Source organism: Carcharhinus amblyrhynchos, chromosome 9 (genome assembly GCF_965287045.1).
Source record: "Carcharhinus amblyrhynchos chromosome 9, sCarAmb.v2.hapA, whole genome shotgun sequence".
Classification (NCBI taxonomy): domain Eukaryota; kingdom Metazoa; phylum Chordata; class Chondrichthyes; order Carcharhiniformes; family Carcharhinidae; genus Carcharhinus; species Carcharhinus amblyrhynchos.
In genome coordinates this window covers 94,380,466-94,394,955 of record NC_137332.1, presented here as the reverse complement: position 1 = coordinate 94,394,955, position 14,490 = coordinate 94,380,466, and the positions used below count along the sequence as shown (strand labels likewise).

Sequence of the window (14,490 nt, the reverse complement as noted above, 5' to 3'; positions counted from 1 at the left end):
ATATCTACAGGATGTACTGGCCTTGGAAAGGGTCCAGAGGAGGTTCACAATGATTCCCTGGAATGAAAAGCTTGTCATATGAAGAATGGTTGAGGACTCTGGGTCTGTATTTGGGAGTTTAGAAGAATGAGGGGGATTTTATTGAAACTTGCAAGAAACTGCAAGGCCTGGATAGAGTGGACATGGAGAGGATGTTTGCACTAGTAGGGGAAAAACTAGAACCAGAGGGTACAACCTCAGACTAAAGGGACAACCACCCTTTAAAACAGGAGGAATTTCTTCAGCCATAGTGGTGAATCTGTGGAACTCCCTGCCACAAGGCTGTGGAGGCCAGGTCATTGAGTGTCTTTAAGACAGAAATAGGTCCTTAAGGGGATCAAGGGTTATAGGGAAAAGGCAGGAGAATGGGGATGAGAAAAATCAGCCATAATTGAATGGCAGAGCAGATGCAATGGGCTGAGTGGCCTAATTCTGCTCCTATGATTAACCATAAGACATAACTTTTTTGGCATTTGTATAACTGCTGGAGCTGTGTAGGAATGCTGAAAGTCTATTGCAGTCAGCATTTCATCAATTCCTGGTTTTCCACTTTGCTTTACTATCTGTTTGCCAGAGTCATACTGCAGCCTATCCACTTCCCTTCCCTTGAATGTGATTCACTTTGAACAAGGGGTTAAAATTGAATCCAGCTTTCTGATGATGTAGTTGTAGGTTCTCTAGTTCAATAGAATACCCTGTGCTGCTCTAACACCTGGATTGTTTCATGTGTACAGAAGTGGGAAGCACAACTGAATCAGAGAAACACAAGATCATTGTTGGAGCTGTGGGGTTTGGAATTGGACTGATCATCCTGTTGGCTGGAGTGATTATGAAGCTGAGGAATGCTAAAGGTAAGATTCTGTTCAGTCTGAGCACACAACCCCCAACCTCAGTGACTCTGTTCTCATAGAATGCCCTAATAAGAGAGCTTAGTGATGGCTGGGAACACCCAAATATTTTAAGCCTTGGTAAACCTAAAGTTGACAGGGCAGGATTTACTCAGTTAATGGTAGGGCATTGAAGTTGGAACAAATCTCAGGGTACAGGTTCATAGTTACTTGAAAGTGGAGTCACAAGTGGACCGTGGTGAAGAGGCATTTGGCTGGCTTGGTTTCATTTGGTCAGGAGTTGGGACATCTTGAACTTTTACAAAACATTGGTAAGGCCATGCTTGGAATACTGTGTACAGTCCTGGTCACCCTATTATAGAAAGGATATTATTGAACTAGAGAGCAGAAAAGATGTAGAATGCTACCAGGACTTGATCCTTGAGTTATAAGGAGAGGCTGGATAGACTGGGACTATTTCTCTGGCACTTTAGAGGCTTGGGGGTGATTTTATAGAGCCCTATAAAATTAGAACATAAGAAATAGGAGCAGGAGTAGGCCATCTAGCCCTTTGAGCCTGCCCCGCCATTCAATAAGATCATGGCTGATCTGTTGTGGCTCAGTTCCACTTTCCCGCCCTCTCCCCATAACCCTTAATCCCTCATCAAAAACCCATCAACCTGCGTCTTAAAAATATTTAGCGAGGCGGCCTCCACCACTTCAACGGCAGAGAATTCCAGAGATTCACCACCCTTTGAGTGAAGAAGTTCCTCCGCAACTCTGTTCTAAACCACCACCCCCCCTTTATCTTGAGGCTGTACCCCCTAGTCCTACTGTCTTTTTTGAGCCGGAAGAGTCTCTCCACCTCTATCCTATCCATCCCATTCATCTTATGTCTCAATGAGATCTCCCCTCACTCTTCTAAACTCTAACGAGTACAAGCCTAGTTTATTCAGCCTCTCATAGCTCAACCCCCTCAACTCCAGTATCAGCCTAGTAAACCTCCTCTGCACTCCCTCCAAGGCCAAAATATCTTTGCGCAGGTGCAGCGCCCAAAACTGCACACAGTACTCCAGCTGCGGCCTCACCAATGCCCTATACAGCTGCAGCAAGACCTCCCTACTTTTATATTCCATCCCCCTCGCTATGAAGGCCAGCATCCCATTCGCCTTCCTGACCACCTGCACCTGCAAGCTAGGTTTTTGTGACTCATGCACATAGATCAGCTAGATAATCTCTTTTCCCAAAGGTAGGGGAGTTTTAAACTAAAGGGCATAGCTTTAAGGTGAGAAGGAAGAGATACAAGTACCCAGAGGGTGGTGAGTATTGAACAAGGTGGTAGAAGTGTGTACAATTTTCTGTGTTTATACCCATCTAACTATCTAGAGGGATATGGGCAAATGCAGGCAGTTGGGACTAGTTTAGGGGTTTAAAAAGGGCCAGCATGGATAAGTTGAGCCAAAGGGCCTGTTTCCATGCTGTAAACCTCTGATTCTATGATCCTGTAATGTAGGAAACAGGACAAATAATTTCTAAAACAGTCCCAGATGGGCAATGCAATGAGATGGTTAAATATTGGTCAAAGCAAGAAATGACTGCCCTGCTTTTCACCATGCATTAACCTCTTGTCATCCTGGAATAAATGTAAACCCACAACCACCTGACTGTGAACTAACAATATTTGTTTTCTCTTTCAGCCATCCTGGATTCCAGCAATCATGGCCCACGTAAGTATTCCAGCAAAACTTTTTCAGATCTGTTGGTGTGGATTCTCCAAATGAAGAATTCTGGCAATTATAACATTTTGTATCATAGAATTACCCAGCTCAGATACAGCAGCTTAGACAAAGTAAAGCCTCCTGCACTGATTCTGAACTGGATTCAATGTCCCAAACTCTTGTGTGTTGGTGAAAGCCAGTTTTCAGTTTATCTCAATTTATGGTGTTCACTTGTTTACAATAACCCCACCAATCATAAATCAGATCAGATGCAGGTGACATAACCACAACACTTTAAATGGTGAACTCAATTTATTTACCATTAAAAAGGCAACAAGTCACAGATAAAAAGCCCAGTGTCAATTAGCAGCAGTAACTAAACAAAGCTTTAACAATTGAACATGCTTCCCAGAGCATCCTGAATTGACAGCATTGAAAACAGCTCACCATAAACATCACTCTTCCCACTTCTTCTGTTTCCCTCTTCCTCTCTCTAACATCCCATCACTACACATTTATCTTTACATCAGTCTGTCCATTCATTACAAAAAATGGCTTCAGAATCTTAACCTGTCAATGAATAAAAATTAGCCTTTTGGTTTTTAACTAATTATGAACATTCTTAGTTTAAGACAATGCTTATCATGAAGCAGACCTGAGGTATAACTTGGTGGTAGAGCAGTTTGACTGGCATGGTGGCAATGGTTAGCACTGCTGCCTCAGCACCAGGGACCTGGGTTCAATTCCAGCCTTGGGTGTCTCTGTGGAATTTGCACATTCTCCCCATGTCTCCATGGGTTGCTGCCTCTGCATGCAAAGATGTGCAGGTTAAGTGGATTAGGTATGCTAAATTGCCCCTTAATGTCTTAAAATGTGCAGGTTAGGGGATTAGCCAAGTGTGTGGGCCTGGAGAAGATGCTGTCAGAGTTGATAAATTTGGGCTGAATGACCTCCAGTGAGGATTCTTGAGTTGCAGCCAATAATTGGTTAATGTGGCTCTGTCATCCTGAGGTGAGGTCCCCTCAAAGCTATTCATCCCCCCCTCAAGGTTAACACAAGTTATCTTTGTCATTCTGAGACTATAATCTTATTCTCCACATTTTCAGACTATAATAATCAAGTTTAATTATAAATTTGGAACATTTGTGTTCCAGATAACACAGGCTTTCTAAACATGTCTTAATGAATTGCTTATTTAATTTTAACAAAGTTGTTGTCTTGACTTATCTGGCTGGTTTCCAATAATATTGGTTAGTTTTTATTAAAATGGCTTCCATTAATTCTAGCAGAAAATGATTAAGAACCTAATGATTCAAACTGCAAAATGATCACATTAGAACAACCAACAGTCCCTAGGTGATTCCTCACTATCCAATTTACCTTGTGGGTTTCACTTGGGCCTCAGAATTGACTTCTAGCCCAAATCAACTGAATTTGTAACTGCCTGTGAAGACTTTAGTAGCAAAGGATGAACAGAACAACAATTGTGGTCATTTGCATGAGCACAAAGATGGTGGAAATGGGTGTTCATTTGCATTAAACAGTTAGGATGTAGTCACATCATTGTTAATAACATCCAGTGAAATTGCCAAATTTCATCTAGTCAGTCTCTTGCTTTGATTCAGGGGCCTCCATCCCTGGCTAATGTGGAGGAAAAGTTCAGGCAGAACGTGGAGAATTAGGACATCTATAAACAGTGCAGTATTTACTCTTCAGTTTTAATTGACTAATGCAGTACCATTTATTTTCTCTGCCTTCACTTTTGCCTTTGTGGAGATAACATGTTAGCCCAGATTGGGGTAATCTGTACACTACTCCAGTTAGTTCTGTTCCCTTTCTCCTCCACGTCAGAAGCCTATAGATGGTGATTAATAAAGCTTGTGATTCCAAGAAATTTAGTGAAAATATTTCTGGGGTGAAATGTGACCCTTGGCCACTATCCATCTATTGCCCACCTACAGATTACTTCAATCATAACATTTTTACAGAAAGTATTGCCAATTTCACATCAGTATTCATGCCATGACTACTAAACTTAAGATCCTCTAGTTCTCTTTAAAGTTGTTACCAATTTCATACTTCACATTTGTCCCAATCCAAACTTCATTAAACTTTATTCAACTGGCAGTATTATTGCTCACAACTGAAGTATTAAAAACTAACTTTTCAAAACTGAACCAAAGATAAAGATTTAATAAACAATTACACCAACACTAGCCACACCCATGGGCCAAAGCTTCCCAACAATCCCTATCTGCTTTCTATATATACTAGATCAGCTGGTCTGGGAGCATAGGAGCACCATCTAACTGTTTGAGCTGCCCTGCCATTCAATGAGATCATGGCTGATCTGAAGTGGCTCAGTTCCACTTTCCTGCTTTCTCCATAACCCTTAATTCCCTTGCCTACCAAAAACCTATCTACCTGGTCTTAAATATATTTAGTGAGGTAGCCTCCACCACATCAACAGGCAGAGAATTCCAGAGATTCACCACCCTTTCAGTGAAGAAGTTCCTCCTCAACTCCATTCTAAGCTGTGCCCTCTAATCCTGCTGTCCTTTCTGAGCAGGAAGAATCTCTACCTTTACCCTATCCATCCCCTTCATTATCTTGTACGTCTCTAAGATCCCCCCTCATCCTTCTAAACTCAAGTACAAACCCAGTCTATTCAGCCTCTCTTCATAGTTCAACCCCCCTCATCTCCAGTATCAGCCTAGTGAACCTCTGCACTCCCAAGGCCAAAATATCCTTGCGCAACTGCAGTGACCAAAACTGCGCACAGTACTCCAGCTGCAGCCTCACCAGTGCCCTGTACAGTTGCTGCAAGACCCCCCTGCTTTCATTTTATTCCCCTTGCTATAAAGGCCAGCATCCCATTTGCCTTCCTGATCACCTGCTGCACCTGCAGACTGGGTTTTTGCAACTCATGCACAAGGACCCCCAGGTCCTTTTGCACTGTAGCATGCTGCAGCTTTTCACCCTTAAATAGTAATCCCTCCTATTATTTCTGCTAGTGGATAACCTCACACTTGCTAACATTGTACTCCATCTGCCAGTCCTCGCCCACTCGCTTAGCCTATCTAGATCTCTCTGCAGACTTTCCACACCCTCTGCACACTTTGCTTTTCCACTTATCTTTGTGACATCAGCAAATTTCAACACCCTACACTCAGCCCCCTGCTCCAGATCATCTATACAAATGGTAAATAGTTGAGGCCCCAGCACCAATCCCTGCAGCACTCTACTAGTCACCAACCACCAATCAGAATAGCACCCATTGATACCAACTCTCTGCCTCCTATTCAACAACCAATCCTCTATCCATGCTAACACCTTACCCCCCAAATCCATGCCCCCTAACCTTCTGAAGCAACCTTTTGTGCAGCACCTTATCAAACGCCTTCTGAAAATCGAGAAACCACATCTACTGGTTCCCCTCTATCCACCGCACTAGTCACATTCTCATAGAATTCCAATAAATTCATCAGACATGACTTCCCCTTAACAAAACAGTGCTGCATCTGCTCTATCAAACAATTCTTCTCAAGGTGCCTCACTAATCTTTGACAGATTCAAGCATTTTTCCCACAACAGACATTAAGCTAACTGGCCTATAATTACCTGCCTTTTGCCTGCTACCCTTTTTAAACAGCAGTGTAACATTAGCCATTTTCCAATCTTCTGGCACTTCCTTGGAATCCAGCGAAGTTTGGAAAATAATCACTAAGGCATCTACTATCACCTCTGCCATTTCCTTCAGAACCCTGGGATGCATTCCATCTGGTCCTGGGGATTGTCAATCATCAGTCCTAGTTGGTCAAGCACTACTCTCTAGTGACAGTCATTGCATTCAGTTACTATTGGTTACATTTATAGCATTTTGACTGAGCAGCACCTTTGTTTTAAAATCAACTTATTTACAAAGTACATGTTGCCTCTGGCAAGAGTGTAGTATTGACATGCTGTGCTTGGTTGAAGTCATTAGGTTACAGTTAGCTTCATTTGAAACAATTTTTAAAAGTGCCATCTCAGCCTTTTGGCTAAGATGTAAATGAGATCAAGCCTTGGAGGAGCTGTGCCTACTCCAATCAGCTTGGATCATGTAGATCAAGTCCAAGACAGGAGGTGAGAGCCCTGTCTTGTCAGCTTGGATCAGCAATGTCTTGACTTTGAGATTCTGAATTGGACTTGATTTGATTGAATTGGATTAAAAACATCCCATGTTGCTTGAAGTAGCTGTACATAACTGACCTGTTTTTTCAATTTGACTATGTCCTGAATTCTGAACCAGCTGACTGCCCATGTATTCTGTTGGCTACTTCAAACAATACTTGTGCAGCATCTCTACATGCCAACATATTCTAGACTCAGCTGGTCTCAAGTCTTTGCTTATCTTTCCACATAATCCTGATGTTTCAGATAGCAGCCAGACTAAGCACTTGAAGTTCAAGGCAAGGACACTACTACTTCCCAAGAGGAATCTGTTAATTTTGACTAGGGTGGGATTCTCCAATCTCTTAGCCACATTTCTCAGAACAGCTCACCAATGGCAGGATCTTCTGGTCCCACCACTGTCAATGAATTTCCCATTGATTCCATCCCACACTACTGGGAAGCCTGCAGTGGGGTGTGCCATGCAATAGTTACCACCTAATCTTGTTTAATCCCTGGAAAATATTTGCAGTTCAATAAAATATTGTCCTATCTTTAAAACATAACTCAAATGTCTCTAGACATCAGCATATTTTGCTTGTTCTTTGTTAGATGGCATTTCTATTTCTTACCAGACATTTTGCTTTCCAAATGAATTTTGTTTTAGGGCCAACAAGTTTCCTTTCTTTGTTTCTCCAATAAATGGTGTTCTTAAATAAAAATACTAAATGGTGTTTACATTTTATTGTCTTAACTTGTAACTTTATCTCATTCCTGACATTAGAGTCCATCTATTGGGACCTTCTTTTCAAAAGAAAAACCCTTTGACTCAGGAGCTGAGTGTTTACAGACACACATACCTGTCAAAACCTTTTTCAACTTAAGTTGAGTAGAACATTAGAAATTGGTAATTGTAAAATGCTAGCATCAATCAGTGTATGGTCCCTTTTAAAAAGGTGGTTTAATTGCAGGTGCATGCAGTACACAGACTGAAACATTGTATCAGAAGGCCAGGCTGTTTTTGAATTTAGCAAAATGCATATTTTAAACTGGGCTAACAGCAGCCTAATCAGATTTGAATTTGGTTTGATTACCAAGATGGTCACACTGGGGATATTGCCATGTCATTAGGGGTATGGGACAGCTAGCAACCTCTTCCACAGCTCATGTCTTAAGGGAGCCTCAACTCCATAGTGAAGATAGCAAAGACAGAATATTCCAAGATAAAATCTGTTTATTTTGAGTGACTAGTAGGAAATGGGTAACAGCATTCTATTAAACAGTATTTTATTTGGTTTGTTAATAGTTAACCTGTTCAGTGTTACTTGAGTCCCAGGTGGTTATTTTGATTTAATCAGTCATTGAAGAGATTGTAGTATTTCTCACACTTAACAGATCATATATAAAATGAGATACTCCCCTTTTGAAGGGGTTAGGTGTTAGCTCTGAGGGATCAATCTCCCCTTTATAACTAACTTGTAGGAAGTTTTATTTAAAAAGCTATGGAGATTTTTCTATATCAACACCCTACTGAGCTAAACCACTTAGTATTTACTCATTTGCATAACCCTATGTAACTTGCACTAAACTTTTTCTTTAAATATTATACCATTCTCTCCCATTCCAATTTCTATGATGTTTCCCTAGGGAATTAAAACTCATTAGCATTAAAGAAAACTAACTTGCTGTGACTCGAGCACAAATAGAAACAAAGCAGAATACTACAGATGCAGGAATGTAGAACAAAAATGTTGGAAAATTTCAGCAGGTCTGCCAGCATCTATGCTGAAAATAGAGCCAATGTTTTGAGTCTGGATGACCCTTCATCAGCTGATGAAAATCATGCAGGGGGGTGGGGGTGCTACAATAGATAGGAATGGCATAGATAAAGGGAATGTGAATGATAAAGGCTAGGAATGGTGCTAAAGATCAGTGAGTAAATGGAGTGTAGGAATGCAGTCAGTTAACCTTAGTGGGATGGGGAGATGGAAAGCCAGATTTGTGGAAAAACAAATCAAGTGTTCAGTAAAGTGGTCACCCAGCCTGCATTTGGTCTGAGTGAACCACATTTGGTTTATTGCATTTGCTGCTCCCAGATTGAAGATCACCTGAAAGGTGTTTAGAACATGGGAGAAAGTAAAGGGGCAGGTGTTGCGTCTGATTGTTGGTTGGGGTGGTGAGGAGGAGGGTGTCCCAGAGAACAGTTCTGCAGAATGCTGATTTTTGTTTTTGGGCAGGGGGAAGAAGTGAGGACTAGGGACCCAATCCTGGTTTGGAAGGGGGTGAGAGCAGTGGCCCAGGGAATGCTTTGAATGAAGTTGAAAGCCCTGTCAATCAGTGGGTGGAAAACACAGTTAAAGACCAATATATCAGCAGTGGCATCATCAGAACAGGTGCAACAGCCGAAGGAACTAGGCAATAGAATAGAGTCCTTACAGGATGTGGGGTGTGAAGAGCTGTAGTCAAGGTAGCTGTGAAGATCAATGAGCTTGTAATGGACACTGATACAGTATCACCAGAAATAGACAAGTCAAGGAAGGGAAGAGTCAGATGGACCATGTAATGGTGATAAAGCAGTGAAATTAATTTTAAAATTTCCAGATAAGAGTATGAAGTAGCACAAATAGTCATTGATGTACAGATAAAGGAGTTGTAGGAGGGGGCTAGAGTAGGACTAGAACAGGAAATGTTCCACAACCTAAAAGAGATGGGCATAACTGGGACATGTATAGGTGCCCATAGCCACACCTTTTTATTTGGAGGAAGTGAGAAGTTCAAGGGAAATTGTTGAACACTGGTTTCTCCAATCAGATGAGTGGTGTTTGATGGAGATTCTTCAGACCTCAGGAAGAAAAGAGCTCATCTCACTCTTCCAGAGCTGGATCCTGTTTCTAGTTTTGGGGGCACATTAACAATAGTTTCTCTCTAACTGCAGAAGCAACTGTACTTTTCCTTATGAGCTCAAGTTCCCAATCATCTTGATTAAGTCTGCAAAATGCCTTTTCACAATAAGTTTTATTTCCCCTAATTCTATTCCTTCTGGCTCCCTTATCAAAAGGAATGAATGGGAATCTGACACATTCCCTCAAAGTTCAATCACAGCTAATCTGTCTGAAATAATACTTAGACACAAGAATAGTCCATCTCCACTTGCTCCCATCAAACACTTCCTAAAATCTGAGTCACACTTTTCCAGTTTAAGACACATCCTTCCTCAGCTTGTGGAAGTCTCTGCTTAATCTTCTGCTTTCACAACTGTCTCTCTCTAGCAGAAGCAAAATATAGCCCTGCTGTTGTAACAAGACTGTCTATTCTGTCTTGTTCCAGCTGCTTTAACTGGATTTCTTTATCTGTTTGGAATGGAGGTCTTGTGCATTTTTCTCAAGCTCAAAAAAATCTATTGTGCTGTCTGAAGTGATGTTAAACAATGATATGCTAATAAGCTAAATGATTCATACATTTTCATGACTTCCATATCTTACTGTTAACCTTCAATTGATTCAAGTGGTTGATTTTATTCAAACTCAGTTTTAAATAGGCATTTGCAACATAACTCAAACTTTCCCAGATCAATGGTCTAGATTCACTTGGTACTAAGACAAAATAGAACAGTTATGCTTGCTTTTTAGTCTTATCGTCAGTTAGCTGTTTCCAAACATGCAGCATTAATTTATTATTAAAAGTGCTCAATCTTAGTCACATCTCTGCCACTTGAGAACCATTAATGTAGTTACCTAAACTAATTTATGAAATTCAGTTGTTTGCAATAGCGTCAATTGTAAATTGTGCCACATTAAAGATTAACCATAGTGACTAGAATGAACACCTTGAAGGATTTCAGTTTATTAACCATTAAAAAGGTAACAAGTCAAAGTTAAACAGCAAAAGTCACAACAGTAAGAAGAAAGTGTAACTTTAATAATTGAACAGGCTCTTTGAAGTTGCAACAAAGAACATTTGTAAACAACTCAACACCTCCATAAACAATACTTTCCTCTTCTTTCCTGCACCTCCCTCCTTCTGTCCTCTTTTACCTGCTTGCTATCCACATCTTTCTCTGCCTATTCTAACCCAAAATTGCTACTCAGACCCCTTTATACCATGTACAACCCTATTTCTACCAATCCCATCTCTGCAAACATGTACAAATAAGGCAGGTTACTTGGCAATGATGGGAACTATGGTGATAGTTTTGCAAGGTTGGACTCCATGTTCACAGCCTTGATCATTTGTGTTGTACAATTCCAAAGAAGCTTCCAATCTTGTGTATATTGTTGAGCTCTACTGTCTCCGTCTGTCAGACAAGTGCCCATTAAGGCTAACTGCAAGCTGACCATGTACAGTTTGGAGCTCTACCAAAATGGTCCCTGTACTTTCTAACCCTGGATCTTTGTTTCAGGTCTGATGAATCCAGCTGTCAGTTAATTGACCCACTCACGGATATTGGAGATTTTAGAACAACAGACAGGATGAAACAGCTTTAAATGCACCTTTTTAACTCTTCCGGAGTCAGAATCCAGACTGATTACAGCTCATGCTGCTTGACCTTGGCTTTTGATTACTTGCAATTAACATTTTACTGTTATGGGATATTTTTACACTGCAGCTTGTTTATCATGTTAAATACACAGCTAAACTGGAATATAATCAGTGTACAGCTTACTGTCAACCTGAGTCCTGATGAGTGAGTGACACCTTCCCAAGTCCCTTACACCCAGATGTGACACATCAGCACTGATCCCTGTATCACATCCCTGGGTGGAAGTCTGAATTTTTCCTGTTTTAGCATATCTTTGCTGTTCATTTAGCCTTAACTTTGTTCTAAATGATTAGAAATCTATATTATTTGTCCAATTTAATATCTGTAAATGATTTTATGCAGATTTTGATTTTTAATCTTTGAATGTCTGTCATAGTGGAACCAATTTGATTAAAGATCATTTGTACTTTTGCTGTTGCTGCTTATTGTTCACTTGCTGCCCTCACTACAGTAATTAAGGGCTTTTCATTCCCCAGTTAATCACTTTGGGGACACCACAATCAAATCACTGGAGCAATGCAGAAATTCTCTTCCACTTTTCTGCTCTCCATAAAAGGCTGGTGTACTTGGCTTTAGCTATGAGCACCCTTCCTGTTGTGCACATTTTAACAACCATCTTACAGCACAAAATTAACTCAGGCAAGAGACCTAGGTATCCTGCAATATCCAAGACTATAGCCACAAAACTACACCACCATTCAAAGCAGTTTACTCAATGGTGGATTCAATATAAATATAGCTGTTGGGAAGGACACCGATTTAGTTTTCTGTTCAGACTAAATCTGCCTATTGGACTGGCAATAAATCCCAGTTGGTTTACTGTCCTCACTCATTAGCAATATCAATAGATAACTGGACAGTCAAAGAATCCCTATCTGTATCTAGGAAATTATTACAATAACTGGGCATTTGTGTCAATGTCCCTGGTAGTTTCTCCAAGTACTGGCTGAGTAAACAAATTGAGGAAGTGCCTCTTGGTTTCCAGTTGAATCTGAATAATCACAAGTAAACTTTTAGTGGGGAAGCATTTAAAATTTGAATTGCTTTACTGAGCAGGCTTGAATTGAGGTTCCTGGCTCAGTCACTCAGCTGTCTTTAATAGTATCAAGTGGTTAGAGTTGAGAGGTGGAGGTAACTACCATGGGTCACAAAGGATGAAGTCCCAACCACTCAGCAAGAGAATAGTAGAATTAAACACCTGCCTGACTGATATTCATGAGTTCTTTGAAGATGTAATGGGTGGATAAAAGGGAATCAATGGATATATTGTATTAGGATTTCCAAAAGTATTTGATTAAAAGTTACTGCACAAAGTAAGATGGTGCTCGTGATGTCAGGTAGAGGATTGGCTAACAGGATAAATGGGTCATGTTCAAGTCACAAACTAATTTGTGGAATGCCATAGGGATTAATGTTGTTGGTGCTTCAACTATTTACAATCTGTATTGTCAGCAAACTTAGAATAAAAGCAAATTTAAGGCAATGCAATCAGTTTGCAAAGCAACATTGATAAGTTGAATGGACAAATTGGCAAATGGAATATGTGAAGTTGTCCATTTTGGCATGCAGAATTAAACAGGGTTTAAACAGAGATTGCTTTGATAGAGGGATCTGAGTATTCTTGTACATGAATCACAAACTTAGCGACAGGTATGGTGAATTAGGAAAACTGGAATTTTGGCCTCTTGCAAAGGGGAGGGAATATAAAGGTAGAGGAGTCTTGTTACAATTATACGTGGTAAAGGATAGACTCACCTTGGAAGCAAATCCCAAAGGCTCACTAAGTTGATTCCTGAGTTGAAAGGGTTGTTTGATGAGATGTTAAGCAGGTTGAGCCTATATTTATTGAGGTTTATAAGAACGAGGTGATCATATTGAGACATGGAAGATTCTGAGGTGGAAGAGATAGTTGACAGGAAAGGATGTTTTCCTTTATGGGAGAATCGAGAGTTGTGGGCCATGGATTCAAAATAAGGGGTCTCCTTTTAGATACAGAGACTTGGTGGCTTTTGGAATTTTCTTCCACAGTGAGCTATGAAGCTGAGTGGACTATTAAATATATTAGAGTGTGTTAGACATATTTTTGAATACAAAGGATCAAGAGTTATGGGAAAAAGCAGGAAGTTTAAGCCACAATCAGCCATGATCTTATTGAAGGCAGAGCAAGTTTGGAGTTGATGAATGACCTCCTGCAGTTCTTGTTTCCTTTGTTTCTTAATCTATATGTATGATTACTAGAGACCCAGATCTACAGGTAAACTCATTATGATAAGAAATGGGAGGAGACCAAGGATAGATCCTCAGAGGAACTACAGAAGTAATTCCACAGAGGAAGAAACAGAAGTCATTGTTAGAGAGGCTCCCTTGCAACTGCTATATTTTTGGATGAGCTGAAGTTTATGAAGAATGGGCCAAGGAGCAGTGGGCTACTCAAACCTGGCAATAAGCTGCAAGGCTGTGGACCAGGGACAGGAAAATGGGATTAAAATGAGCAGCTAGTTATTTATTGGTCAGTTTATTTTGGCTAGCACAAGCGCAATAGGCTGAATGGCCTCTTTCTGTGATGTTTCTATAGGTGAGGTTTCAAGTGGTAGATGGACTATGTCAGGCTACGGACTATTGTTATACAGAAGCCATCCAACCAATGAGAGGGATGGGATCAGTGACAAGATCAGAGATTGTCTTTGTTCTTCTGCACAATGCTGGAATCTCATCACCACTCACTCCTGCTGCAGTGGACAGAGATTTGAATGGACCCCAGGAACATAGCATGAGCGACAGGTAAGATTGCACCCAATAGTCAGGGATTTTTCACACACTAGACAGCATATTTTGCAGCAGGATCTTCTGGTCCTGCCGTTGTCAGCGGTATTTCCTGTTGAATGTACCCATCACCAGATATGCCAAGACTGTGCTGGAAGATCCCGCCAGCATGAACAGCCGGAATGTTCTAGCCTATAACTTTGGTCTTTCCAATATTCAGCAAGAGGAAATTGATGGTGATCCAAGACTGTTAATTGGACAAGCAATCTGCTAAATAAAGAGGCAGTGGAGGGATACAGATATCAGGGAGGTACATATTTATGTTAGCATGAATGTTGAAGCTAATTCTGATAACAGAAGAGGATGGAGAGAAAGTGAAAGATAGATCCTTTGGAGATTTATGGTGAGTGTGAGTCAGTAGTACTGGGCTTCTGCTAAAGATGCTTCACCC

General features: G+C 40.7%; 1 protein-coding gene across 2 annotated transcripts in view; it reads left to right on the top strand.

Annotated features, from left to right (window-relative positions):
- Positions 1 to 14,490, top strand: part of LOC145348093 (H-2 class II histocompatibility antigen, E-S beta chain-like) — a 231,901-nt gene that overhangs the window by 14,083 nt on the left and 203,328 nt on the right. The window contains exons 4-6 of one of the 2 annotated variants that reach the window (XM_080196233.1): positions 774 to 890; positions 2,564 to 2,593; positions 11,136 to 11,687. In XM_080196233.1, coding sequence (XP_080052359.1) covers positions 774 to 890; positions 2,564 to 2,593; positions 11,136 to 11,161 — 173 coding nt within the window. In that variant the 3' untranslated portion in view covers positions 11,162 to 11,687. Of the gene's footprint in view, positions 1 to 773; positions 891 to 2,563; positions 2,594 to 11,135; positions 11,688 to 14,490 lie in introns of those variants that run through there. The other variant, XM_080196234.1, reaches the window with a different exon arrangement.